Below are 23,886 nucleotides of genomic sequence, written 5' to 3'. Positions count from 1 at the left end.
TTGAGTTAAAATGAAGCCATTAGGGTGGGCCCTAATAAAATATTACTAGAGTCCTAATAAGAAGAGATTAGGACACAGATACACAAAAAGGAAAGACCATGTGAAGACACAGGGAGAAGACACTACCTGCAAGCCAAGAAGAGACTAACCCTACCAATGCCTTGATCCTGAACTTCTAGACTCCAGAATTGAGAGAAAATAAATTTCTGTTGTTTAAACTAGCCAGTCTGTGGTACTTTTCTATGACAGATCTACTGAACTAATACAAGACCAAATATAATTCACCCATCATTCTTTCTCTGGGATCCATGGACAATAAAAACATCAGCAGAGACACCAATCATAATGAACAAGGCTGCATTCCCTCATGTCACAGTGTCAGCAACCAAGTGTGAGGTCCTGTAAGATCTAAAGCAGTATTTTTAGTTTATCTGAATATTAGAATCACCTGGGGACTAATTCAAAGTAAAAAATCTTGATCCCCGGGCGTCACCCCAGACTCCAAGAGAATTTGGAAGTGGGACCCGGGTGTCAGTACCTTTAAAAACTCTTCTGGTGATTCCTACGTGCTGCAAAGTTGAGAACCAACGATCCAAAGAGCAATCAACCCAACAAAGGCCAGACGAAACAGACTGGGTGTCTGAAAGTCCTTTCAGGCAGTGAAGGCTCAGTCATGTTGGAAAGGGCACATGGATGAAAGCTCGTTAGACACAGACTGGATGGGCTTGAGGACTGTATGGAGAAGGCCATGGCTCTGGTAGGACTTGTGTGATGCATGGCATGCTCCTTCTATTGTTCTCCAGAATGTGGTGAGGTCCTGAGAAGTTAGGAGGAAAGGATGGCCGGTGTGGATGGAGCAATAAAGATATGCAGTCCTTACTAGCCTCTAGGAGAGTCAAAATCTGCACAAAGAAAGAGAACTAATACTTAGTATGGGAAGTTTATATCTTCACATTCAAGTCCAACTACCATTCCACAAAGTAGGAATTAACATGCCCATGTTGTAAAACAGGAAGCTGAGGGGCTCTGCAAGATTAGTTGAGTTTCCTAAAGACATATACCTAGCAGGGTTGGGTTTTGAATCCGAGTCTGTCTGACTAAAACATTTCAAGATATTGCCATCACATCTTGCTTCCTCCCCAGTTTGGGGAGTGGGTAGGATGAAGGATGTGGCAGACTTTTATTGTGTCAACTTGGCTAAACTGAAACTGCATTTCCCAGAATATCTAACCAACATAGTTCCCGCAAGAGAAGTTAATGGGGCCTGCGAGAGACATTTTGCTCACGATTTCGAAGGTGGAAGTGACATAGCAGCCATATTCTTTTTTATTTTTGCCCAGAGAGTGATGAGCACCCAAGACCCTGCTGCAGCTCACTCTTTAATCTATTTGCTGGCTCCCTTTGCTGGCCTGGGGTAGCAGCCTTGGTCTCTCCTTCAGCTTCTCTCTGACTCCTGACTTCCAGCTCACCCTCATAGGTTCCACTCAGTTTTGCAGGTTCCAGATTATCCTTGCTTTCCCCAACTGCCTTCCCCATGGACTTCAGGCTGCCGTACCAGATACAGAAGAAACAGCTTCCCATCAACTCTCTAACTGATTCTCACAATTGTGTAATGCCAAATCCCACAATAAACCCCTTCATGTTGGGCTGGCTGGTTAGCTCTCTTGGGAGAGCATGGTACCGGTAAAACCAAGGTCAAAGGTTTGGATCATCATACAAGCCAGATCCCAAAAATCAAACAACAATAAACCCCTTAGTATTTATATTGCCTAGCAGGTCTGTTTTTTATACCCTGTTCTTGGATATCCCACATGCAGGTAACCCCTCAGAAGCACTGTCACAATGCTCTGGAATAGAAAGTACCTCTGAACCATGAGAAATTGTGTGTCAGATCAGTAGCTTGTGGCCCATGGCCCATGGCCAACCAGCTATGACAAAGGGTGTCATCTCCTCCTTGTGCGGGGTCCTGGGGCTATTGTCCACTTTGCAGTAGTTTCCAGAATGCTCTGCAGTCAGAGTGGGGTTGAAAGATGACCTTTTCTCCAGAGGGGGTCGAGCCCAAGGAGACATCCTTGTGATAAAACTGGCACAGGGCCAAGGGAGAGCCTCTCCAGGCTTCACAGTGAAGCTCTACCATGTCTCATACCAGTCCGGACCCCAGAAACCCTAAGGGTGAGACCCTGGAAGTGACAGAGGTGAGGGTCTGTCAGAGAAGGCCCCTGATGCTTCCACAAACACCCCCTTGCATCTCCCCATCTACCCAAGGGGGCTGGACTAGGTAAAGAGTTCATTCCTAATATCTAACATCTCCACATTCCTGATCTTACATTCAGAGGAATCACCCCTAGAGCTGTTTTAAGGAATTTTGGACAACATTCTTTTATACAAAGATCCTGAGCCCTAAATTTCTATAAAGTCCACATGGCTATCTCCCCAGGACTCCAGTACCTTCACCACCATCACTACCAATAACAGCAGCAGCACCATGGAGCTAGCAAGTTATCTCACAGGCTCTGCCACATAGAGTGTTTAATTGTCCTCCATAGGGCTGGCTTCAGGGTCTTCCTAGAAACATTCCCATAATGCCTCTGGGGACATTGACCCCAGTTTGAGAATTGCTGGTCGAGATGAATAAATATAAGTGTACTTATCACAGTGCTATTTTCCTGTCCACTAAAATTATGGCCATGGCTGTTCCCAGCTGCACAGCATCATTCCCCCTCACAACAGAGATCATCAGTTTACCCTCTGGGAATGTGGTGTGTTTGTTCCCAGACCTTCCCTGTGCTCTCTCTGCACCAGGGCAATGTAGTGTCCCCTGGGGCCTTAGACACTGAGCAGACAAGGAGGAACTTTATTCAGTCACTCACCCTGCCCTGGGGAGGGAGACAGACTGGACTTAATGATTGCTGTAGATATGGGGACCAGTAGGTGGACACCAAATGTCACAGGTTGGGTTTCCAGGGAAACAAACACTGAGATAGAAATTAACATGCAGAAAACTTATAAGGGAGCGATCTCAGTATCAAAAACTGTTGAAGAGAAGAGAGCAAGCTGTGCAGAAAGAGAAGCTGGGCTTTGATGTTGTCTTCACCAAGTCCCATCCAACCCCATAGAAGCCTGAGTCTAGGATGATCTTTCAACATGGTCCTGAGTTGGAGTGAAGGGGCCCCCACCTTTATGCCCTAGTCTTGAAAGCCATTGGATACATTGCCCTGGAAAGGGAGGATGACCTTGAATAAAGTGGCCAAGGCATTTTCCTAAGAAGGCAGATAACTAAGGGCTAACTGCTGGCAGCAATCCCAGCAGCTGGGGGCATAAATCCTTCATTCTTGACAGGGGATCTGACTGGCAAGTTACAGAATCCACTGTATAAAATGAGAGTCAATTTTGAACACATTTCTGTGAAGGGGGGCAAAATCCCTACCTCCTCACTTAGGAACATGTGTATTCCAGATACGGGAGATCACTTTGGGAACTCAGAAGGATTAGGGTAGGTGACTCAAGAGACACCACCGGGCATGTGCCTGGAGGCTCATTGAATAGATCTGAAGGAGGATCCTGGAGGATATTAACCCTGGTTTGAAGGTTACCACCAAAAATCATAAATCCTCTTTCTTCTCACATTTCCAGACTTAAGGCTAATAGTTTCCCTGATGCTGTCTTCTCTCTGCTCCTGCCTATACTGATCTCTCTCTTCTGTATTTTTCCAGGTTTGTAGACTTTGGTTCCCAGTTGTTTATCAGCCCTGTGTCAGAAGGGATCATTCCAGACACCCTACCTACTTCCCCTACAACTTCAGTGACTAGCTGATGGGCCCCCCATAATTATAGTAGGTATTTGGTGGTTTTACTAACTGAAAGGACAAAGATAGAGGAAACCAAGATGGCTCATAGAACCTAGATGCTTTCAAGTAGAACCCCATTTCTAGGAACAAAGCAGGAAAGAAGAAACAAATATCTGTCCCTTTCTGCTCAGCTCCCATCTGGCCGACAGGTCCCTCTGACAATCACTATTTATATGAGTCTGGGATTATTGACTCTTTTCCCATACGCTGTGACCTTAGATTCTCTCCCTGACATCGGTACACCCAGAGCCTTTGTTTCCTGTACCCAGAATGTTAACCTCTCGGGGCTTGCTTCAGCCTTGCTCTAGAGTTCTGCCATTCATCTGAGCAAGCTGACGTAAACCTGAATCTCTCATATCTGTAGGGATCTGGTCTCTGAACTCTCCTCCATGGGCTACTAGTATCTGGCTTTTGGAATGGGAGGTTGGGTAAGCTGTGGAGAAGATTCAAATACATTTCCCAGGGCAATAAGTCTCAGCCTTCTGGTGAGAAGCGTGTTGTGTTCTCAGCACTAGAACAAAGGACACATGGACCTCAGGTCACAAAGACCATGACTCACATCTCCCCTTAGGAGAATAGTCTGGGAAAGCTTTGTCAAAGAGCTCTCTCCTGTCAGGACCTTCTGCCCTCCCTCCACAAACCAGTCCACTCCCTTCCCTCGTGCAGTCCCATGAAGAGAGTTAACCTTGCCCTGAGAGCTTTGAGCCTCTTGTTTAGAAGGTGTTGAGGATGTACTTCAGTCGTATTACACCATCATTGGAGGCGGTGATTGACTTGGCAAAGCTGAGTGTTTTTGTTTCTGTTTTTGTTTTTTTAATCAAAATCAAAACACTTTCTTTTATTCTTAAGGGAAGTCAGAGTAGCTAATATCTTTTCCTTCTTATACAAGGATACTGGTGTCACAGAGAGAGAATGTATGGCCCTGAGATCAAGTTGTTCACTTTTTTCGAGGCTCTCTAATTATGGTCTATAGAGGAAGAGTCCATAGCCTTATAATGTGCATGGAGATGTTCTGTTTCCATATTTTCTGCAGGACCCATCTGCCTGACCACTTCTCTGCCTAGAGACCAATCTACCTAACCATTTTTCATGAGATACCACAGTTCCCATAGACACTTAAGCTTTTTCCACTGGAAGTTCATTCTGCACTCAGTAGTGGGTGTTTTCTTAGATTTGACCTTCTTCTTTCACCTGGAGAAACAGGCAAATGTATAGGGTCATTGGGGGATGAATCTGCACTCTCTACTACATCTCACTTGAATTCTGTTCTGTTCCATCATCCCTCACAGGCCCACCATGTTCTCTTCGATTTAGGGGGAAAAAATCCTTCACATGTTGTGCCGACCCTGGGTTTGTTTGCCCTCAGATCCATTCTTCACCCTCTACTGCTCTTCTGTTTATCACAGGAGATGACAATGGAGTGTTGCTGTGCATGCTAAAATTTTAGTTTACTAAGTGAAGTAATGCCACTTTATGATAGGCAGCTAAAAGGTATATGCAACTTGGTGGCTCATGCTCAAGGGTTCAGTCCCTACTAGGGTCTTGTAGCAAGCCAGAAGCTGTTTTTGAAAAGAAGAATAGCTACCTACAGAGAGGGACATGGCTTTATTCTAAAACTTGTCTTTCACCTTGGAAGATATGTTTTGACATGTCTGAGAACCCTAGATCCCCAGAAATTTCACCAAGATGGAATTTATTTACCACCCACTGACATTCATACGTTCTACCAAAATGTCCAGAGTTGCTGCTTTGTGCTCAGTGGGTCTAATCAGCATAATGTCATTGATATAGTGGACCAGTGTGATGTCCTATGGAATAAAGAAAGTGATCAAATTCTTTGAGATCATATAACAGAGGGCAGAGAATTGATATAGCTCTAAGTTAGAACAGTGAAAGTGTATTTCAAATGCTTCTGGTGGTCTCAACCAACAGGAATGGAGGGGAAAAAGGCATTTGCCTGGTCAGATGCTACATGGCAGGGACTAGCAGCGAGATAGGGGGTGCTCAGTCCCCCTGGAATCGGGTTTCAGGCCACTCCCCTGTGTCTCAAACCAGTCCCCTAGGACTCAAGCCCCACCTCTGAGTCCTGAGCTACGGTGGCCTGTTGCACCTATTTTCAGTGCCAGCACTTAGAGATTGAGACCACAGGAGGCAGACGTGCTCTCAGTGAGTGAACAGGCTCAGTAAAAAGGAGTTTATCCTTGAGTGTGGAATTTGACCAATGAGCATGCTCTAAAAAAGACCAAATGAGCATGTGCAAGGCTAAGTTACACAGCTGGGAACCACCCCCTTAGTTGAATATTCATTAGATAACATGAATATGTATAAAAGCCAACTATAAAAGTTGAATCCAGAAAGAAGTTGGGGCTGTTGCTCAATCTCTCTGGCGCCAGCCCACACTTTACCTTTGAGGTGTGTATTTCTTACTTTTTGTATCAAACTTGTCTTTAGCAGGCTGCTGTTCACTCTGGAACCAGTCTGCCCTTCATCTGTAAAGTGTGTGTTTCTTACTTTTGTATTAAACTTACTAAGGCCACCGCTTAGTCTCTGGAACGAGGCTGCACTTTCCCTGTGAAGTCTGTATTTCTTATTCTCTGTATTAAACCTGTTTTCACTTTCTACCGTGACTCTTCTTTTGAATTTTTTCCTGTGGTGTAGTCAAGAACCCGGCCAAGCACAGGGTGGGTTGAGACAGGCCATCAGGCCTCCCCAGACCCTCTCCTCCAGTACAGTAGTGAGCTGATTTGCTCTATCAAACAAAACCACGTCAGGAGTAGCCACTGAAATTGTCATTCTCCAATTGACACATCTGTCTTCTGCACAGGCCAAATAGGTGAGTTGAATGGGAGATGTGGTAGGAAACACCACCTCTGCATCTTTTAAATTAATTTATAAATTCAACAAAATCTCAATAAAGATTCCATTTGGATTTTTGAGTCATTCAGTATACTTACTGTGAAATTTTTATAGACAATAAAAATCTATGAAAGGCCAGATTAACTTTGATTAAAAAAAGAACAACGAGGGGCCTTGTATTATCAGATATTAAAATAAAGAGAAGGCCAGAGCAATTAAAACAGCATAATGTATGTGCAAGATTAAATAAATAAACCAATGGAACAGAATGGAAAGATCATAAATAGACTCTGTATAAAATGAAAACTTAAAGTTGATATCACAAAATAATGGGGAATGCATGGTCTGTTTAGTACATAGTGCTGGGAAAACTGGATTACTCTAAGGAGAAAAAATTTGAACTTATACCTATATCAAATGTAAAAGTGGACTCTGAGAGACCTAATGCATAAAAAGTAAAACTATAGAATTAAAGGAAGATAATCTAGGAGGATATTATTGTGACTTTGGGATCAGGAAGGAATTCTTAAACAAAACTAAAAACACACATTAAAAAACTAAAAACTAATCAGTTTGATTACATAAAAATAAAAAAAATTCTGCTTAATAAAAGACACTATGGACAAAGTTGACCAGTTGCAGGATGAGAGGTGATGTTTGCAAAGTAAAAAGCAAGCAAGAAACTTACTTAGAGAAAGCAGTGACTCCCTTACATCAATAAGGAAAAAAACAGAAATTCTATTAACAAAGTGGGTGAAGGACACAAACGGTTACTTCATAAAAAAAGATAAACCGAAAAGGCTAACAAGCACATAAAAAAATGCTTACACTTACTGATAATTAGAAAAATGGAAACAAAACACCAATAAGATCTTTCTTTATCCCCAACTGATTGGCAAAATTAGAGCACTAAATAATGCCAAGGGTTGATTGGGATGTGGGGTCAGGGAACAATCATGCACTGTTGGGGGCAGTAGCAACTTTGGGGACCACCAAGCATTACTTGTTCTGTTAATCCCTCTCCTGGGTATGTATCCAGAGAAATTCCCACAGAGGCTCATGATGGGACATGAAGGAGAAAGTGTGGAAGTGTTTGTAGTAGTAACAAGTTGAGGGCAATCTAGGTATTCATCAGCGGGGTATTGGATAAGGAAAGTGTAGTGGAAAAATCTGCAGAAGTTCAGGGCAATATACACACACAGCATGAATGAAAAAAATAGTGCCAAGTGAAAAATCATGCAATATCATACGTAAATTGAAAAATTTGCCTCCAGAAAATGATGTATAAAAATGAAAACGACACCAAACACGTTAAAATAATTGGAAGGATGGAAAGTGAAAATAATAAGTAAAGATATAGGGAAATAAAAAAGGCTAGAGAGAAAATTCATGTGGACCAACAATGGGAGTGAGCCATGGACTGAGAGACTAACTCTGCACCTGAGGTTATAAAATGAAGAGGAAACAAAACAAAACAAAGCAAACAAAAAACAAAGGAAGCATTAAGAAGAGAAAAGATAACCAAAAATAAAAAGGCACACACACAATAAAATTTTTAAAAATTATATTCAGGGCCGAGCCCGTGGCGCACTTGGTAGCGTGCGGCGCTGGGAGCGCGGTGACGCTCCCGCTGCGGGTTCGGATCCTATATGGGAATGACCGGTGCACTCACTGAGTGCCGGTCACAAAAACGACAAAAAAAAAAAAAAAAAAAAAAAAAAAAATTATATTCAATGCAAAACCAAAAACTCAACTATACATTATATACAATGAACATTTCTCAAAGAAAGTGGCTTAGGAAAGTTAAAAGTAAAAGAATGAACAAAGATATATCAAGCACCAAAAAAAGCGCCAAATGAAAATGGAAAAGGGTAAAATATATAAGAAATCTCTAAGCCGCATAAATATTTGGTATTAAATATCATGGCATCAAAATACCTGACACAGACTGCAGTAAAGAAAAAGAGAAATAAACTTAAGCACAATGACAATAGCAAATGACACCTGTAGATCAAATGGATAAAAAACAAGGACAGGAATAATATGATTAATAAAAAGTTCCTAACAGATACATATTGAACTCTGGATCCTACTAACAGAGAATTCACTTTCTTTTAAGTACTCATGGGCCATCTGCAAAAATTGACAATATTTTAGGTCAGTAATTTAAAAATATTTTCAATATTTTTAAAAATTACCAATGCAACCAAATTATTATTATTATTATTATTATTATTATTATTATTATTATTATTATTATTATTATTTTGTTGTTGTTGTTGTGACAGGTAAGGGGATTGTAACCCTTGGCTTGGTGTCACCTACACCACGCTCAGCCAGTGAGCGCACCGGCCATCCCTATATAGGATCCGAACCCACAGCCTCGGCGCTCCCAGCACCGCACTCTCCCGAGTGAGCCACGGGGTTGGCCGGCAACCAAATTATTTTTTTAAAAATCACAAAATTAGGGAAGAATTTATCACCAGGTAATTTTATAAAATCCTTCTTTAAATCAACTTCGAGGCCAAAGAAGAAAATAAAACTGATATTACAGACTCAAAAATAGTGATAATCAAAATACTACTTATCAAAACCCGAGGGTTATGACTGAAATTGTTCTCGAAAAATTTATTAAACACTTGGAAAGAGTACCAACAAGAAAGAGTAAAAATAAATAAACTAAGCATTGATCTTAATTAAGAACTTAGAAATCAACAAAATCTATATTGAAACATTTGAAAACCTATATTGAGTGGATGACTTTCTAGAAAAATATAAATTACCAAATTTTACGTAAGAACAGTTAAATAGAATGAGAGTAATAAAAAAAATTGAAAACATTATCAGGGAGCCACACCTCCACACATATCAGGCCACATGGTTTCACACTAACTTTTTTTATCTTCAAGGAAAAGATAAGTTTAGTACTATTTAAATTTTTTTAAACATAAAGAATCCTTTCAACGTAAGAAACGAATATAGCATTGTCATCGAAGCTTTTTGAAGAGAGAATAAAAAGCTATAGACAAATTCTCGTTATGAATATCTATGCAAAAGTCTTGCATAAGATATTATCAAATAGGATTCAGCAGGATATTAATACACATCACAACCAGGTAGGGTTGTAAGAATTATTTATTATTAGGAGATCTGTTAATATAATTCACCATACTAAGTTAAATGGGAGCAAAAATAACACCAGGAAGGTGTTTTAAAATTGGACATCTACTGCCAATTAAACAGTAAATAAAATTCTTATTAATTCTGAGTAGTAGGTAATCTCTTAATGTTGTAAATATACATCTTAAATTAAAAGCCAGCATCATGGTTAACGGTGAAACTCAAAAAGCATACCCATTAAATTTGGGAACAAGGAAAGGATGCCTGATACCATCACATTGTTTAACATTGTTCTAGAAAGGCTAGCCAATGCATTTAGGAAGAAAGAAGTATGCACCCTACATGTCCGTAGAAAGAAGCCAAATTATCTTATTATAAATATGACTGTTCCTCAAACACCTAAATAAATAAACTAAAAATATTAATAATAATAAGAGAACTCTGTGAACTACCTGGATACAAAATCAGTTGGTAAAACCCAATATTTAGCCTATCTACTAAAATAAACATCTTGGAAATATAATGGAATAAAAATTCTATACAATTGCTTCAATAATACAAAAAGTCTAAAAACAAAATTAACAAGATATAGGTAGAACTTATAAGAGAGAAATTTTAAAACTCTACTGAGAGATCTAAACAAAGGACAAAATAAATGGAACAATATATCTTGTTCTTGGATTGGAAAATTATAATATATCTTTTTCTTAGATTTGAAGATGGTGCAAAAATGTCAATTTCTCCTAAAATTAACCTATAATATTAATACAATCCTAATGTTCAATCTCAATTAGAATACCCAAAATAGCCTTTGAAGTTTTACTAACAATGTAAAGAGCTAACTAACATGTAAGACCTAGCACAATTTTGACCTGTGTTCAATGAATTATCTATTTTTCAATATACATATCTAATCTGAAATATATATGTATATTCCACTTTTCTTCTCCCCATATCCACACAGAATCAAAACTTAGTTATTATTTGTGAAAGACACAATCACTCAAACACATTTTGAGATCTAGACTAAACACTGAACAGTGAGATTCTGGGGGCTTGTAAGGTGGGCTGAATCAAGGAACATGTGACTTCTTCCTTCCATGAAGTTTGCACTTCCAAACCCAATAAAGGGTCTTTTTGAATCAGAATTTTCCCTCTTGAGAGAGCAGTTTTAATTTTAAAAAACATATATATGAGGGGTATTCAAAAAGTTTGTGGAAGGATTCGTATTATCTTTTAATTCTATTTTTCTACAAACTTTTTGAAATACCCTTGTATATACACACACACATATATACATATGTGTGTGTGTATCTTTTGTATCTCCTGAATTGTACATTGTACTGTTAAATTTAAAAAACACTAGAAAGTAATATGCAATTTACTGTATGAAAATTCAAATATATATTCATTTGTATATTTATATTTTCATATCAGAATATTAACAGGAGCTTCTTCTGAGTATTAGAATTTTGGTCAATTTTTATTTTTTATATACCACTCTTTTTCTAATGTGTTTTATGTTTGTAATTTTAAAAATACTTTAAAAATAAATTTTTTAAAAGCTATTTTTCACCCCAGACACTAAAGTTAAATTAAATACACACGTTCTCTTTTCTTTTGTCTGTTGAATATGTCCACATTTTCACCAGATGTAGAGCCCATCTCAGTTTATTCCTTGTTTGCTCCATCTCAGGCTGCCAAGGAGACTATAGTGAGATCCCCAGGCAGTTCTGGATGAGAGAGAAAAGCTGGTGGCCTGGCCAAGATGCCAATGTGGGGGGACTATTCCACCAAGCTCAGCTTCTTTGGGAGTCAGGTTTGCCCTTAATGCAGGTAGAGTTGAGACTCTGGCCTAGGAGAGCAGTATTTAGAGTGCTACTGAGGGAGTAAGGGAGCCTCAGGAGAAGTCTTAAAGTCCATCCAGAGTTGTGGGACCATCCAGGCCTTTGAGGCTAAAAAAGAGAAAATATGAGGCCTGCTGGTCTCCAGTCTCCAGATTTTCAAGAAGCACTAGACAAGAATGCTGTAGAGAAAAGGGAGAAAGGAGGAGATCCAGAAAGGATTGTTTAAACTCATGGGATCTCTCCAGAGAAGAGCAACTCAGAATAAGGAAGGAGGCCAACCCCAAGCCTCAGACCTGCTCCCCCAATCCAGACCATCCCAGATCAGCCCCTGGGACTTCTTCCCAGACTTTGCTCTTCACAAAGGTCTTTATGAGTGTGTTTTGTTTGAGCTTGTCCTAACTCTATAAGGAAGTTGGATTAAATGAAATTCTACACATCTAACAAAGATAATGAGCTTCAGAGAAGTTTGTTACTTACATGGCTGGGAGGTGGGAGAGGTGGGCCTCCAGCTCTATGGAGTTGATTGCAAATCCTACATCCTCCCAGGGGCCAATATTGATCCCATTTCCCTGAACAAGCTGCAGGCCTTTACAAGCTCCTAAAACTGGTCACTGGCCCAGTAGCTCTGAAGATTTCTCTTCTTACCAAGGACCCTTGAAAAGCTCTCCTGTACTCCTGGCCCATGGGATTGGAGGGCTCCCGGGAGGCTGGAGCTAGGGCTGGGGCTAGAAGGGGAGGTCTCACTGGCTTCCACTTAGCTCACAGCTCTATGGAGGCTTTGCAGTGGTCCCAAAATTTCTTTATTTTACCTCCACCCTCAGCAGCTCTGTCTCTTATATGGGGCCTCCTTCCTTAACAGACCCAGTGTCTTTTCAACATCTGCCCTCCACCCTCTGGCCCCATCCTCTCACATTAGAATCCAGGGACTCATTGTGATGAGAGAGTTGTTTAGGGAAGAGAGTTCAGAAGAGCTGTAGAGATTATAGAACAGTATAAGCAGTGTGACCTTGATTGTAATCATGCAAATTGCATAATTTTATCATTTCATAATTCTTTTTCTGGCATTATGCCCCAGCCCACAGCCATAAAAATACCAATGCTTTGTCTTTTGAGATGTCAGATAGGGACTAATAATATGAGCATATAGGAAAAAGCCCTTTATGACTCTGGAACAACATAATGTAAATTAATAGTGTTGCCATGACCACATTCTGATGTAGAATGAGTGGGTGGTTCTAAAGCCGGAAGGCGAGTAGTAAAGGGAATCAGAGGTGGCAGCACAAGAAAGAGCCTCAGAGCTGGGTTAGCTCACAATTCCCACCCCCTATGCCCTGTCTTTACTCACTTTCACACACTGCCCCAGCATCCTCATCATGCCCACAGTCAAAGGTCTCAACCTGCTCACATTCACCGAGAGCTTCTTCTGTCCCATTGCACAGAACTACCTGAATGAACACAGGCTGGGCCTCTTCTGCCACTGGTGCATACAACATGCCTGCAGGTGTGTGCTTGGCTGCTCCACAGCCCAGCTCCCAACACACCACAGCCACATCCTTCATGTCCCAGCCATCATCACACACAGTGCCCCAGCGACCTTCCTTTTCCATCTCCACTCTCCCTTCGCAGCGGTGGGGACCATTCCTCAAGCGGATTTTGGATGGGTACCCTACAAACAGAAGGCAGTAGAGCACATTCAGGGAGGTACTTTTAAGGCAGCTCCCAGTATTAAGAGAGGTTGTTTAATGGTGGTGGTGATGTGTGGTATGGCGGTAGAGGACTTGCTAAAGTAGGGAATCAAAGAGCTTTGGCTCTGCCCTACCCTATTACCATCTACTATGAGCATCGCACCCCCCCAATAGCCCTCACTCAGTGACACTTAGGAAAGAGCCCTTGTTTTCACTGTATAGATAAAGAGGTGTGGGGACATAGAGGCTTATGGCTTGATTCTCATGAGCTCGAAATAATCTTAGAAACAGAGAAGGCTAGAGTTAGATCTTTCCTAGAGATGGAGACTGAGGCCTAGAATAGGGAATGACCTAAGGGCAACTGAGTTACTCATTTTCCTTTTGAAAACTGCTTCAAACCTCACCGATGACTTCACCAATAGCAGGGCCATTTTATCTGCAAGGGGTGAAATGGGCAAATTCATACAGACTGGATAATCTCTAATCTCTGACTGCTTTGTTTTCGTTTTCTTTAAATTGAAATCACTGGGTAGAGATTTTCTCTTTTCTCTAGTATCTCTAGCAAAAGCAACAGATGTAAGCCTAGAGTTGTCAGTAGCCAACTTTGCCTGTCTAAAAATGAAGCTATTGGAGAATGCAGAGGAAAGTAGGGAGACAACAAAGACAGAGCCCTTGGATCCAGCCATACATGAAGCCATGTCCATTCCTGAACCCCTCACCAACTTCACTTTTTTTTTTCAGCCTAAGTCAGTTTGTATGGGATTTCTGTCATTTTTACTAAGATCATGGCAAAGCCTTTGCAAAAAGGTAGATTTAGCAGAATTATAGATAATAATGTGAATATAATTCTCAAAAATTAATAGATTAAATAGACCAAACATATATAAGACTTTGTAGAAACTGCACAAATCAAACAACTAGTTTAATTTAATAGAAAAATAAATACTGAACTTTGCACACCCCAAACGAAAATTTGCAGTCTTTTTGCATTTCATACAGAACATTTACATAAATTGACTGTAATGTTAGACCACAAAGAAATTCCTGGTGAGTTCCCCAAAGTAAAAATTACACAGGCCACATTTTCTGATAAATGTTAAACACAAGGATTATACATAAACCTATAAGAAATTAATAAAAGATAAAAATATCTGCTCATAAGAAATTGTAAATGCCAGATTATAAAAGAAGTTAAATAAAACCCATATTACACATACTTTAGACATTAAACAAATGAAAAGATTATACATCAAAACTTTTAGGATGAGGTGAAAGTAGTATTTAGAGGAAAACATACAGTTTAAAGGCATTTATTAGAAAGCAGAATGAAAAATGAATAAGCATTTTAGTTAAGTAATTAAAGAAAGAATAACATAAAATAAACTCCAAATAAAAAGGAAGAAAGATATGCTGAAGATAAAGGAGAAACAAATGAACTAGAAAACCAAAACCAAGTACATTTGAATAATAAAATTATACACATTTGAATAATAAAAATAAATCTGGCTCTTTGAAAACATCAATATAACAGACAAACCTCTGGCAAATCTGATAAAAGGAGATCACACAAACAAAGTAGAAATGAGAAAAGAACACAATCACAAATATAAAAGCTTAAAAATTAGATGAAAATACTACACTTGACATTACGTGATAAATTTTAAAATCTAGATAAAATGCTCAACTTTTTGAGTACAAGCATTAAAATTGTGTTTTAAAAGGATGGAAAATTAGAAAAGACTAATAAAAAAGATTTGACAATGGAGGTAAAAATATGCCAGGTTTAAAAAGTTGTTTGGGCTACTTCCAAAGACTCTTCAAGTAGCAGATGATCTCAATATTGTTTTAGGTTACTGCAGAGAACAGAAATTATGGAAACTTCTGAAATCATTCTTATGAGGCTAAACTATCCCCTAAATAAAAACTAGATGAGTACAGTTCAAAAAAGAAAACTCACTTATAAAAAGGATGCAAAAATTTGAAATAAAATATTAGTAAGTTGTACATAGCTACGACTTATGATGACTAATAAGGGTTCAGAGGGAGAATTCAATGATCGTTCCGTATTAGAAAATCTATTATTGCAATTTTCCACAATAATGGTTTAAAGAAAAAATCATATAACTGTCATGATGCATTAGGGTGGCAAAAAGCTACGTTTCTTGATTCTGGCAGCCCTCGTCTAGAGTTCCATTTTTGTATCTATTTGCTGTGTGACCTTGGGCAAGTTACTTACTCTAAATTTTGTTTCATCATTTGTAAAATGAGAGTTGTTATAAAGATTAAATGAGATAATCCCAGTAAAGTTTATAATCACAGAATCTGGTTTGTTTATGGTTTTTCTTTTTCCTTAAGTATTCACAAGGGTTAATTGTATATCCTCGCGAGCTCTGAGAGTGCAAGATCTTTTCTTCTTTTTCTCTGGGATATCTGCTTCCTCTCTCCATGCCTTCCCTCTCCCACTCCTAACTCAGCATTGACCCCAGTGCAATGCCCTTCAGGCAGTATCTACAGTCATACATTGCATAATGACAATTTGATCAATGACGGACCGCATATACGATGGTGATTCCACAAGATTATAATGGCTGTACCATATAGCCTAGGAGTGTAGTAGGCTGTACCATCTATGTAAGTACACTCTATGATGTGTGCACAATGATGAAATTGCCTAACGCATTTCTCAGAAAGTATCCCCATCATAAGTGAGGCATGACTGTATTTCACACATATTTTATTATTTAAGTGACAGGGAAACAGGAAAGACAAGTGGTAGGCCATTGGTGCTGTTGTTAAGACCAAAAGGAGAGCCTAGGAGAATCGATAGACTCTCCAGTAGAACTAACTCCATGAGGGGCAAGAAAATCCAATGGAAAGGAAACAGAAGCCATGGCTTGATACAGTTGCAACATGTGCTCTGTAAGGAGACATTGGATATGTCCTAACTGCAACATTGAGTGCCACCACCTCACTGTGCTGGGCCCCATGACCATTGTCTGCCTCACAGAAGTAGTTCCCAGAATGCTCTGCAGTCAGGGAGAGGTTGAAGGATGCTCCTCCTCCAAAAGGCACTGAGGTGTTCCCCAGAATGATATTTTCGAGATAAAACCAGTACGAAATGGGAGGAGATGCTCTCCTGTCTTCACAGTGAAGTTCTACCACATCTCCAATGAAGGCCAGGGCTCCAGGAGCACTGAAGGTGAGGAGTGGCTGTGACACTGGAACTGGTAGGGAGAGTGGGGTTCATCAGAGGGGGTGGTGCAGGCTCATAACCCACCCTATCTTCACCTAAGGGTCCTCATAGCATCCCTCCAGCCCCTGGATTCTTTCTGATGGTCGCAGCTCCTGACTAGCCCTGCAATGGTCCTGCAGAGCTGTGATGATCTGTGATGGAGTGTTCTGGATAGCGTGCCGCCAACACACCATGTAGCCTGCTTGTGTCCCACCCTCTCATCCTCCATTAGCTCCTCAGCCACTGTTGCCGTTGCCACCACTTCCACCATCACAACAACCCTGCTGTTCAAATGGCTTCTCACCCTCTTCACATCCTGTTCCTTGTCATCTCGGAACATCCTCACTGCCACAGAGGGAACCTGACTTTGGTCAGGAATCACTGGCTAAGAGAGAGCTACTTACTTCTCACGGTGATGCTCACCGCCTCACTCTGCACAGGGCCGTGGCTGTTGTCAGCTGTACAGTAGTATCCTCCAGTGTCGCTCTCCCTGATGACAGGGATCTCCAGCTCTGCTGTATGGGAACGCTGAGTTTTCATCCCCAGACTCTCCTTTGTGTCCTCTCTGTGCCAGGAGAATGTGGTGTCCCCTGTGCCTTCAGTCACAGAGCAGACAAGGACCAGCATTTCCCCATCAAATGCCTGACCCCCTGGGGGCTGGGTGTCCATGGAGACTTGAGACACAGGGATCCCTGCATGAACGGGAAACAGTGGATGAAGGCCTGGTATGGGAAAGGGCAAGACTGGGGTAAAGGCTGGTACCACCCGCTGAGTATTATGGCAGGTGGAATTGGTGGAACTAAATATTTAGGCAGAGGAGTGTCCCCCTATTTGCCTGATTGTTTTTAGTGAGGAGGGAGCATACTGAGGGATATTACACAGGACAACCCTATAATTTAAAGCTTAGTAGCAATCCTATCCTGCACTTCGTCCACATTCTTTAGGCCTCTCTAATCACCACTGCCTTCTCTTGATCTTCGGGTGTGGTTGGGGCTGTAGGAGTGATAGGAAGACAGACCTGAGTTACAACTCAGCTCTGCACTTATTCATTGCATATCTTGGTAAGTCAATTAAGATCTTGGATCCTCAGTTTTTTGCAACATAAAATGTGGATAATCATACTATCCTCACAGAGTTCTCATGAAGATTAAATGAGATGCAGGTATAAAGCACCTCTCGCATTGAAGGTGTCCAACAAATGGCAGCTCTTATTAATACCACTCTCCACCAGCAGGGTCGAGATAGGAAATGTAATGTAGCAAGGTCGGTAGAAGTGCATGCACTGGAGCCAGAGTGACTGGGTCCAAACTGCAGTTCTATGTGCTGAGTTACCTTGTGCAATCCATTCAACAGCTCTGTGCTTTCAGTTTCCTCATCTGTAAAATGGGGAGAATAATAGTTCCTACTTTATAGGTACGATTCACAGTACTGTTTCTCAAGGTCTAAATGTTACACTGCTCTGAACAGCGACTTGTACATGGTAAATGTTCTATACATCTTCCCCTCTCCAGATATTTATAAGCATCAGAGGAATTCTAGGACTGAGCATAACAGCTTGGATTCAGGCCCGGCATTTAGTAAGCCCTTTATAAGTCCTGGGGATTGCTATTGTCATTTCTATTATTATGATTACTTCATTCCTTCATTGCTCTATCTGGGTTAAATATGCCTCCTAGTTGGGGGATCACTCCTTGTGGACAGAGATCGTAATTTATTTATGTCTTGGTTTGCTGAACATACCTCAGTGCTGGTTGCACAGTAAATGCTCCAGGGAGAGATTATTATTGCTTTTCTGACAGGGAAAGCAAAGCTCTTGGAAAATGATGCCACTGTAAACACTAGTAGAGAAGATCCCAGATCAGTCATTGTAGCTTCCACACCCACAGGGATAGGTGAAGCACAACTGAAAAGAAGAGCTCAAAGGCTGGCCTGGTGCCATTTTCTTCCGTGCCTGACCCAGCCCTGGCAGCCCAGCCCACTGATGCTCACGCTGCACATGTATATAGGATTGCTGACTCTGCTTCAAGACACTGGGAGATGCTGTCATTGCCTCACACCGGTAATATCCTGAGTCTTCTTTCCATACTTCTGAGATCCAAAACTTGGATGACTTCCAGCCCATCAGGGTGTGACCATTTCTGAAGAAGAAGAAGTGAAGTGCAGTTCTGGACCTATCCAAAGGGAGCTGGGTGTCACAGGACAGGTTCACTGGTTTCCCCTCTGTGGGCTCGGAGGGTCTGACTGTCAGCTCAGGTGCTGGAAACAGCTCTGGAGGGAAGAATTAAATAGAGACCACCTGGCAGTGAGGTGTGGACTTGCTATTGAGAAATGCCTTATTTACTTAGCCCTGATGAGCGGGACATACAGACCCAGACTCAAGGACACACAGCCCACCTACCATGTCTTCCTCCCCAGGTACACTGTACCCTGATCCTCCAGCACAGGCCTTACTCCTTCCTGATTTCATCCATGTGTAGAGTGAAGCCCTTACCTTGGACAGTGAGCTGTATAGAGCTGGATTTTTCTGTCACACTTGCAAATATGGCATGTCTTATATGCACCATACAATAATAGGAGCCACTGTTGCTGATTTCTGCATTTGAAATGGTATAGCTTGAGGCACTCTGATAAATAGATATCTGAGATCCATCCTTGTAGTACATTAGTCTCCTTATGTCATTATTGTTTTTTCCAGAGCACCTCACAACCACCTCGTCTCCTTCATAGGCATGGTGTGGCATGTCAATGCTCAGCCAGTCTGCAAAAGATGCAAAGATTCCTGTAGTGACAATGCTGCTCCACTGTCCAGTGCTCTAACTTCTGTTCATAAGGGGAAGGGATAGTTCTCTTCACAATTCAAGAAGCTGGGCATATAAAGTTGCCTTGGGACCTACCAGCCCTGTTAGCTTCCCTGCTCAGCAGAGGTGAGCTCGATTTCACTTAGTGACATTTTTGTCCTCCAAATATCCTGTCAATTTTACATCTGTTAACAAGTTTTGGTGCCATTTTTCCATGTGCCAACAGTTTTCTGGGCTAAATATGGATTTTAAATTATTCTACTTAAATCTCCTTATATCCATTCAAGGTTACCTTGTGTCCCCATGAGAGCAATGGTTAAGTCTCTCTGCTTCTCTCAGTCCTTGGAGGGTCTCCAATGGTACAATTCAAAGACTTTCCCTTTGTCATTCTCCCTAGATGAAACAAACCTGTCCACTGAGACATCAACCCTGGGATCTGCATCTTCATTCTCTAGAGTTCCCCACTTGAATGCTTTTTTCAGAGGCTTTTGAGAATCATTTTTGCGAATAGGCCTGGATGATCCCCATGAGAAGGGAAGTGGGCTCCTCTGCTTGTTCAGATCAGGCCTCCTCTTGGAAGATAGTGGTCACCAGAGAGCTAATGAACAGCTTGGCTTGTGGATCGGCCTCCAGCAGAGAAAGAAAACACAACAGAATAGGGAGAAGTTTGCAGACTGTTCCCTAAAAGGTTGTGCAGAACCTTAGAGAAAATTTTCAGTTTGCAACAGTGCTAGAAATTCAGGTTCATATCTCAATTTGGAATTGTAGCACATTGGGTGGGACTCTAGAGAAAACATTTATTGTCCTGATAAAAAACCTAATCCCAGGCATACAGCTTGGACCATTCCCCTTCAATGTAAAGAGAGGCAGTGTCAGACCCTGAAGTACAGAATCCAGGAAAGAGATGGCAGGAGCGTGTCATTTAGTCTGTCTGCCCAGCTTATCCTTCTAGTCATGAGTTAATGGAGCTCCCAGGGTCCTGCCTCAGAGGAGAAACAAATCTCTCACGAGATCTTGATTTACTGTTCCCAAAGTAAGGTCCATAAGAAGGTAGGCAGAAAGCATTTAGAGCTTTCACATTACATTAAACATTTTCTCATCTTTTAAATTTTCTGCTCTTTGTAAGTTTTTTTTTTTTTTTACCATGTTCATAATAATTCAATATAGGACCTATATCTATATCTCTATAAACTGTTGGAAGTACATGCTAAACACTTTTGTTCTCAATAGTGCAAAGTGATCATATAAGTTCAAAGACACCTGCTCTACATCTTTTAGCCACTTTAACCACCATTAGATAGGAAATGAGGGTGGACAGTGGGTGAACAAGTATTGATAAAGGAAGAGAAGTATTAAGCCCTCTTGGAGGCCAAATGTTTTCTTCCTTCACATTGAGACTGGGAAAAGTTTTCAGTGAAGATTACAGAGATGCAGTCAGTTTGATTAAAGAAATATTTGAGGAATAAAATTTATGAGACCAAGTTGATAATAATGATAGGACTGAAGATAGAGAAGAAATGCTGACACCAGGTACTTCTGGGTCTAAAACAAGAATTTGACTGTGAGATACCTGGGTAGGTGTTCTTTAACTTTTCTATTTTACTTACAAACCCATTCCATAGAAGAAGGCATAATTGTGCATATATGTACATTTTATCATCATTTCGGGGAGTTTGCTGAATCCCACAAGGCTGCTCCAGAGACTCTCTAACCAATTTAAGAACACTCTTGCTTAAAATTACAAGCCTATGCACACAAACATCACCTCCCCTCCCCATTATACAATGAATGTGCTCTCAAAGGCATGATTAAAGGAGACAGTGTAACTTTCCAGTCTGATAAGAAGTGAACCTTTCATCTTTAATTCATTATATTGGAATTCTAATTTTTAAAAAGGAAAAGCAAGTTAGACACTGGACAGTTTACAATCCAAGTAAAAGACATAGGGGATTCTTGTTTTATGTGGAGCATCTTGCTAGCCCTGTAGTTGCCACCCTATTATAAATGTGTTTTCTGTCACTGCCTCCAGGGCTTCTGGTGGGGTCTTTGAACACCTGTGGCCCAAGCCATGCCAGGAGAGTGTTTCCCCAGCAACACATTGCATGGCTTGCTTTCCCTTCACGGTTATCTTCTCCTTTCCTGTCTCTAGATTTAATAGTGAAGGGAAAACAATTCGTTGTCTTGAGAGAGTCATGGCATGGTCTTCTTGCCCATCAAGCAGGGAAGTGACAAAGCAGAGAGGAACATGACCTTGGCCTGTCCCTGAAATGCCAAGGTGAGGGTGAGGTGCATGAAGTGCTGGACCTCAGCTCTTTTCACCCTGGTCCTGGCCCAGATCCTACAACCCTCAGCTAAGAGGCAGGTACAGGTAATGCCTCCTGTACCTGGCAGAGTGAATATGATTCCCAGGGATCTAAAGAATAAAGAGAAAAGTAACTCACCTGACTGGACACCAACAGGAGCTGTGAGGAAATAGAGTCAGAGAGATTACCACAGGATGAGGATTTTTAAAAAGTTGTGATCTTGTGAGAACTTTCCAACAATTATCTACCCCTCTTTCCTTCCTTCCCTTCCTCCCTGTCCCCACCTCCACTTTTTCCCCTTTTATATTTTCCCTCCCTCATTCCTTCTATTTCTTTTTTCTTCCTTTTCTCTCTCTGTCTTTACTTTTTTCCTTTCTTCCTTTCTTCCCTCATTCACAAACAACACTCTCAGGGAAGCTAGTGTTCATTCCACAAACCACAAGTAGTTAATAAACACTTCTAATGGCAGTCCCTGCCATTACCAGAAGTTTGTCATTTTGCAGGTTAATTCTCAGAAATCTTATTATTTACTGCTCCCTCTCCCATCCTCTCTTTTCAAAGCGTCTTGACTATTTTGTCTCAGACATATTGCCTACCTGGGGCCAACACAGAAGCCAGCAAGGGCCATGAAGGAAATGGAGGTGTCCTCCTCTCATATTTCTCCTTCCTTTCCTATCCTAGAACTAGTATTGTGTTTGAGTCCATGTAAGAGAGTCACACTTATCAGCAAAAGCCATGATCTGATCTACTGTTAGCAAGACCTGAAGCCTCCCCCACATCTAAGTTTAGGGAGGTAAGAGGTCAGCCAAAAAGGTGATAGCTTGGAGTGGAAGTGAGGGTTGGGGGCAGAGTGGGATTTATGTGGGCTGAAAATAGAATTCACCGAAACAGAAAATTCCTTTGATGCCCTTTAAGAAATTTTCCAATTTTTCTAGAGATCAGAGCACAAATGAATGTTAAACAAAGAGAGAAGCCAAATCTGGTAAAGAGATTGATAGTGTTTTATTTCCCTGGGAACCCTGCTCTACTTAATACCCATTTGCATAATATCTGTTGACACTGAGTTAGGAGCTGAACCCCATCCCTACTCAGCCCAGCAGAGAGACTTGTGCTCAAGAGGAGCGTCTGGGACTTCCAGGCACAGTCAGTTCTTCCCTGGCTCCTCCCAGTCTTGCTCCAGAATCCTACCCGCCAAGTACCAGAAGCAGTGGCCACAGCAGCATGAGGTGGAAGGCAAGTCCTTCTAGAGGCAGTCCGTTGCAGCTCAGATCCTTAGAGCAGCTGTGTATTTGTACGGACCATGAATCTGGGATCAGGCACTGTGCTTCAGCAGGGATTTTATAGAAGTAGAAAAAAGGAAGTAGAAAAGCTCTTTTTGCCAATCAGCATTGTCCTCATCCCCACCCCTATGGGTGCTGAGAAAATAAATGTTCTTCTCCTCTTCAAAGTTGCTCAGATGTGTGTGTATTGATCAGAAATGTTTCTTTAAATGTCAGGTACCGCCATCCTATAGCTAAACTTTCCAATTTGTTTTCACTTTGCATAGAATGCTGAGTTCTGGACCTGCTAAAAGTCATGTCATTTGCTTGATGCCTTCCAAATGGAAATCCCTTTTCTCACTCAAGATGCATGATTCATTACACAATTCCTAATATCATGACACCATGCCAAGACTGCTTTGATGCTGCTCTGCAGAGATCTACGCAGATCACATGCAGAGACAAAAAGGAATTTGTTAGAAGTAATAGTGGGATTAGGATGATATTAGATGGTATTACATATGCTCCAGGGACCCAGGAGGATAAGAATCCTGCCCAACCTGAGTTGCCTCTGCCCATGAGATGTTCCAGTCAGATAAATGCAGAAAGGAGGAAGTAATATGAACACCCTATGGCTACTTGAGCCTTTAGCTCCAAACTAGAATACAGTGGTCTGAAGGGCCTTAACACACACAGGAGAGATCAGGTCTATCTTCTTATACACCAAAGTTCAAAAATAAGTTCTGGAACAAAGCCCTTACATCAGGCTGGAAATAGAATCCACTGCAGTGATTAAAAGAAGGGACTTTAATGAAAAGACCACCTAAACAGTTGTGGGCAGGACTAAAGAAACAGAATAAAGAGAATGAGCCATCCAGAGACCAGCCTCATGGGAAGCTGTCACAACCCCCAGTGCTGAAGAAGCAAGGGGAGGAAAGA

The 23,886-nt window shown here is 41.2% G+C and overlaps 1 protein-coding gene across 1 annotated transcript; it reads right to left on the bottom strand.

Annotated features, from left to right (window-relative positions):
- Nucleotides 1-13,007: 13,007 nt before the first annotated feature.
- On the bottom strand, nt 13,008-22,911 carry LOC134384295 (Fc receptor-like protein 2). Its single transcript, XM_063105857.1, has 7 exons — nt 22,881-22,911; nt 21,827-21,847; nt 19,079-19,345; nt 18,577-18,855; nt 16,992-17,279; nt 16,287-16,579; nt 13,008-13,331 (listed from the first exon to the last, which is right to left on the bottom strand). The coding sequence occupies exons 1-7, from the start codon at nt 22,909-22,911 to the stop codon at nt 13,008-13,010; spliced, it is 1,503 nt and encodes a 500-aa protein (XP_062961927.1).
- Between the last annotated feature and the right edge of the window lie 975 nt (nt 22,912-23,886).

The sequence above is a fragment of the Cynocephalus volans genome, chromosome 8 (genome assembly GCF_027409185.1).
Source record: "Cynocephalus volans isolate mCynVol1 chromosome 8, mCynVol1.pri, whole genome shotgun sequence".
In the NCBI taxonomy this organism is placed as follows: Eukaryota; Metazoa; Chordata; class Mammalia; order Dermoptera; family Cynocephalidae; genus Cynocephalus; species Cynocephalus volans.
The sequence above is the reverse complement of the archived record's forward strand: the minus strand, read 5'-3'. Positions and strand labels throughout refer to the sequence as shown.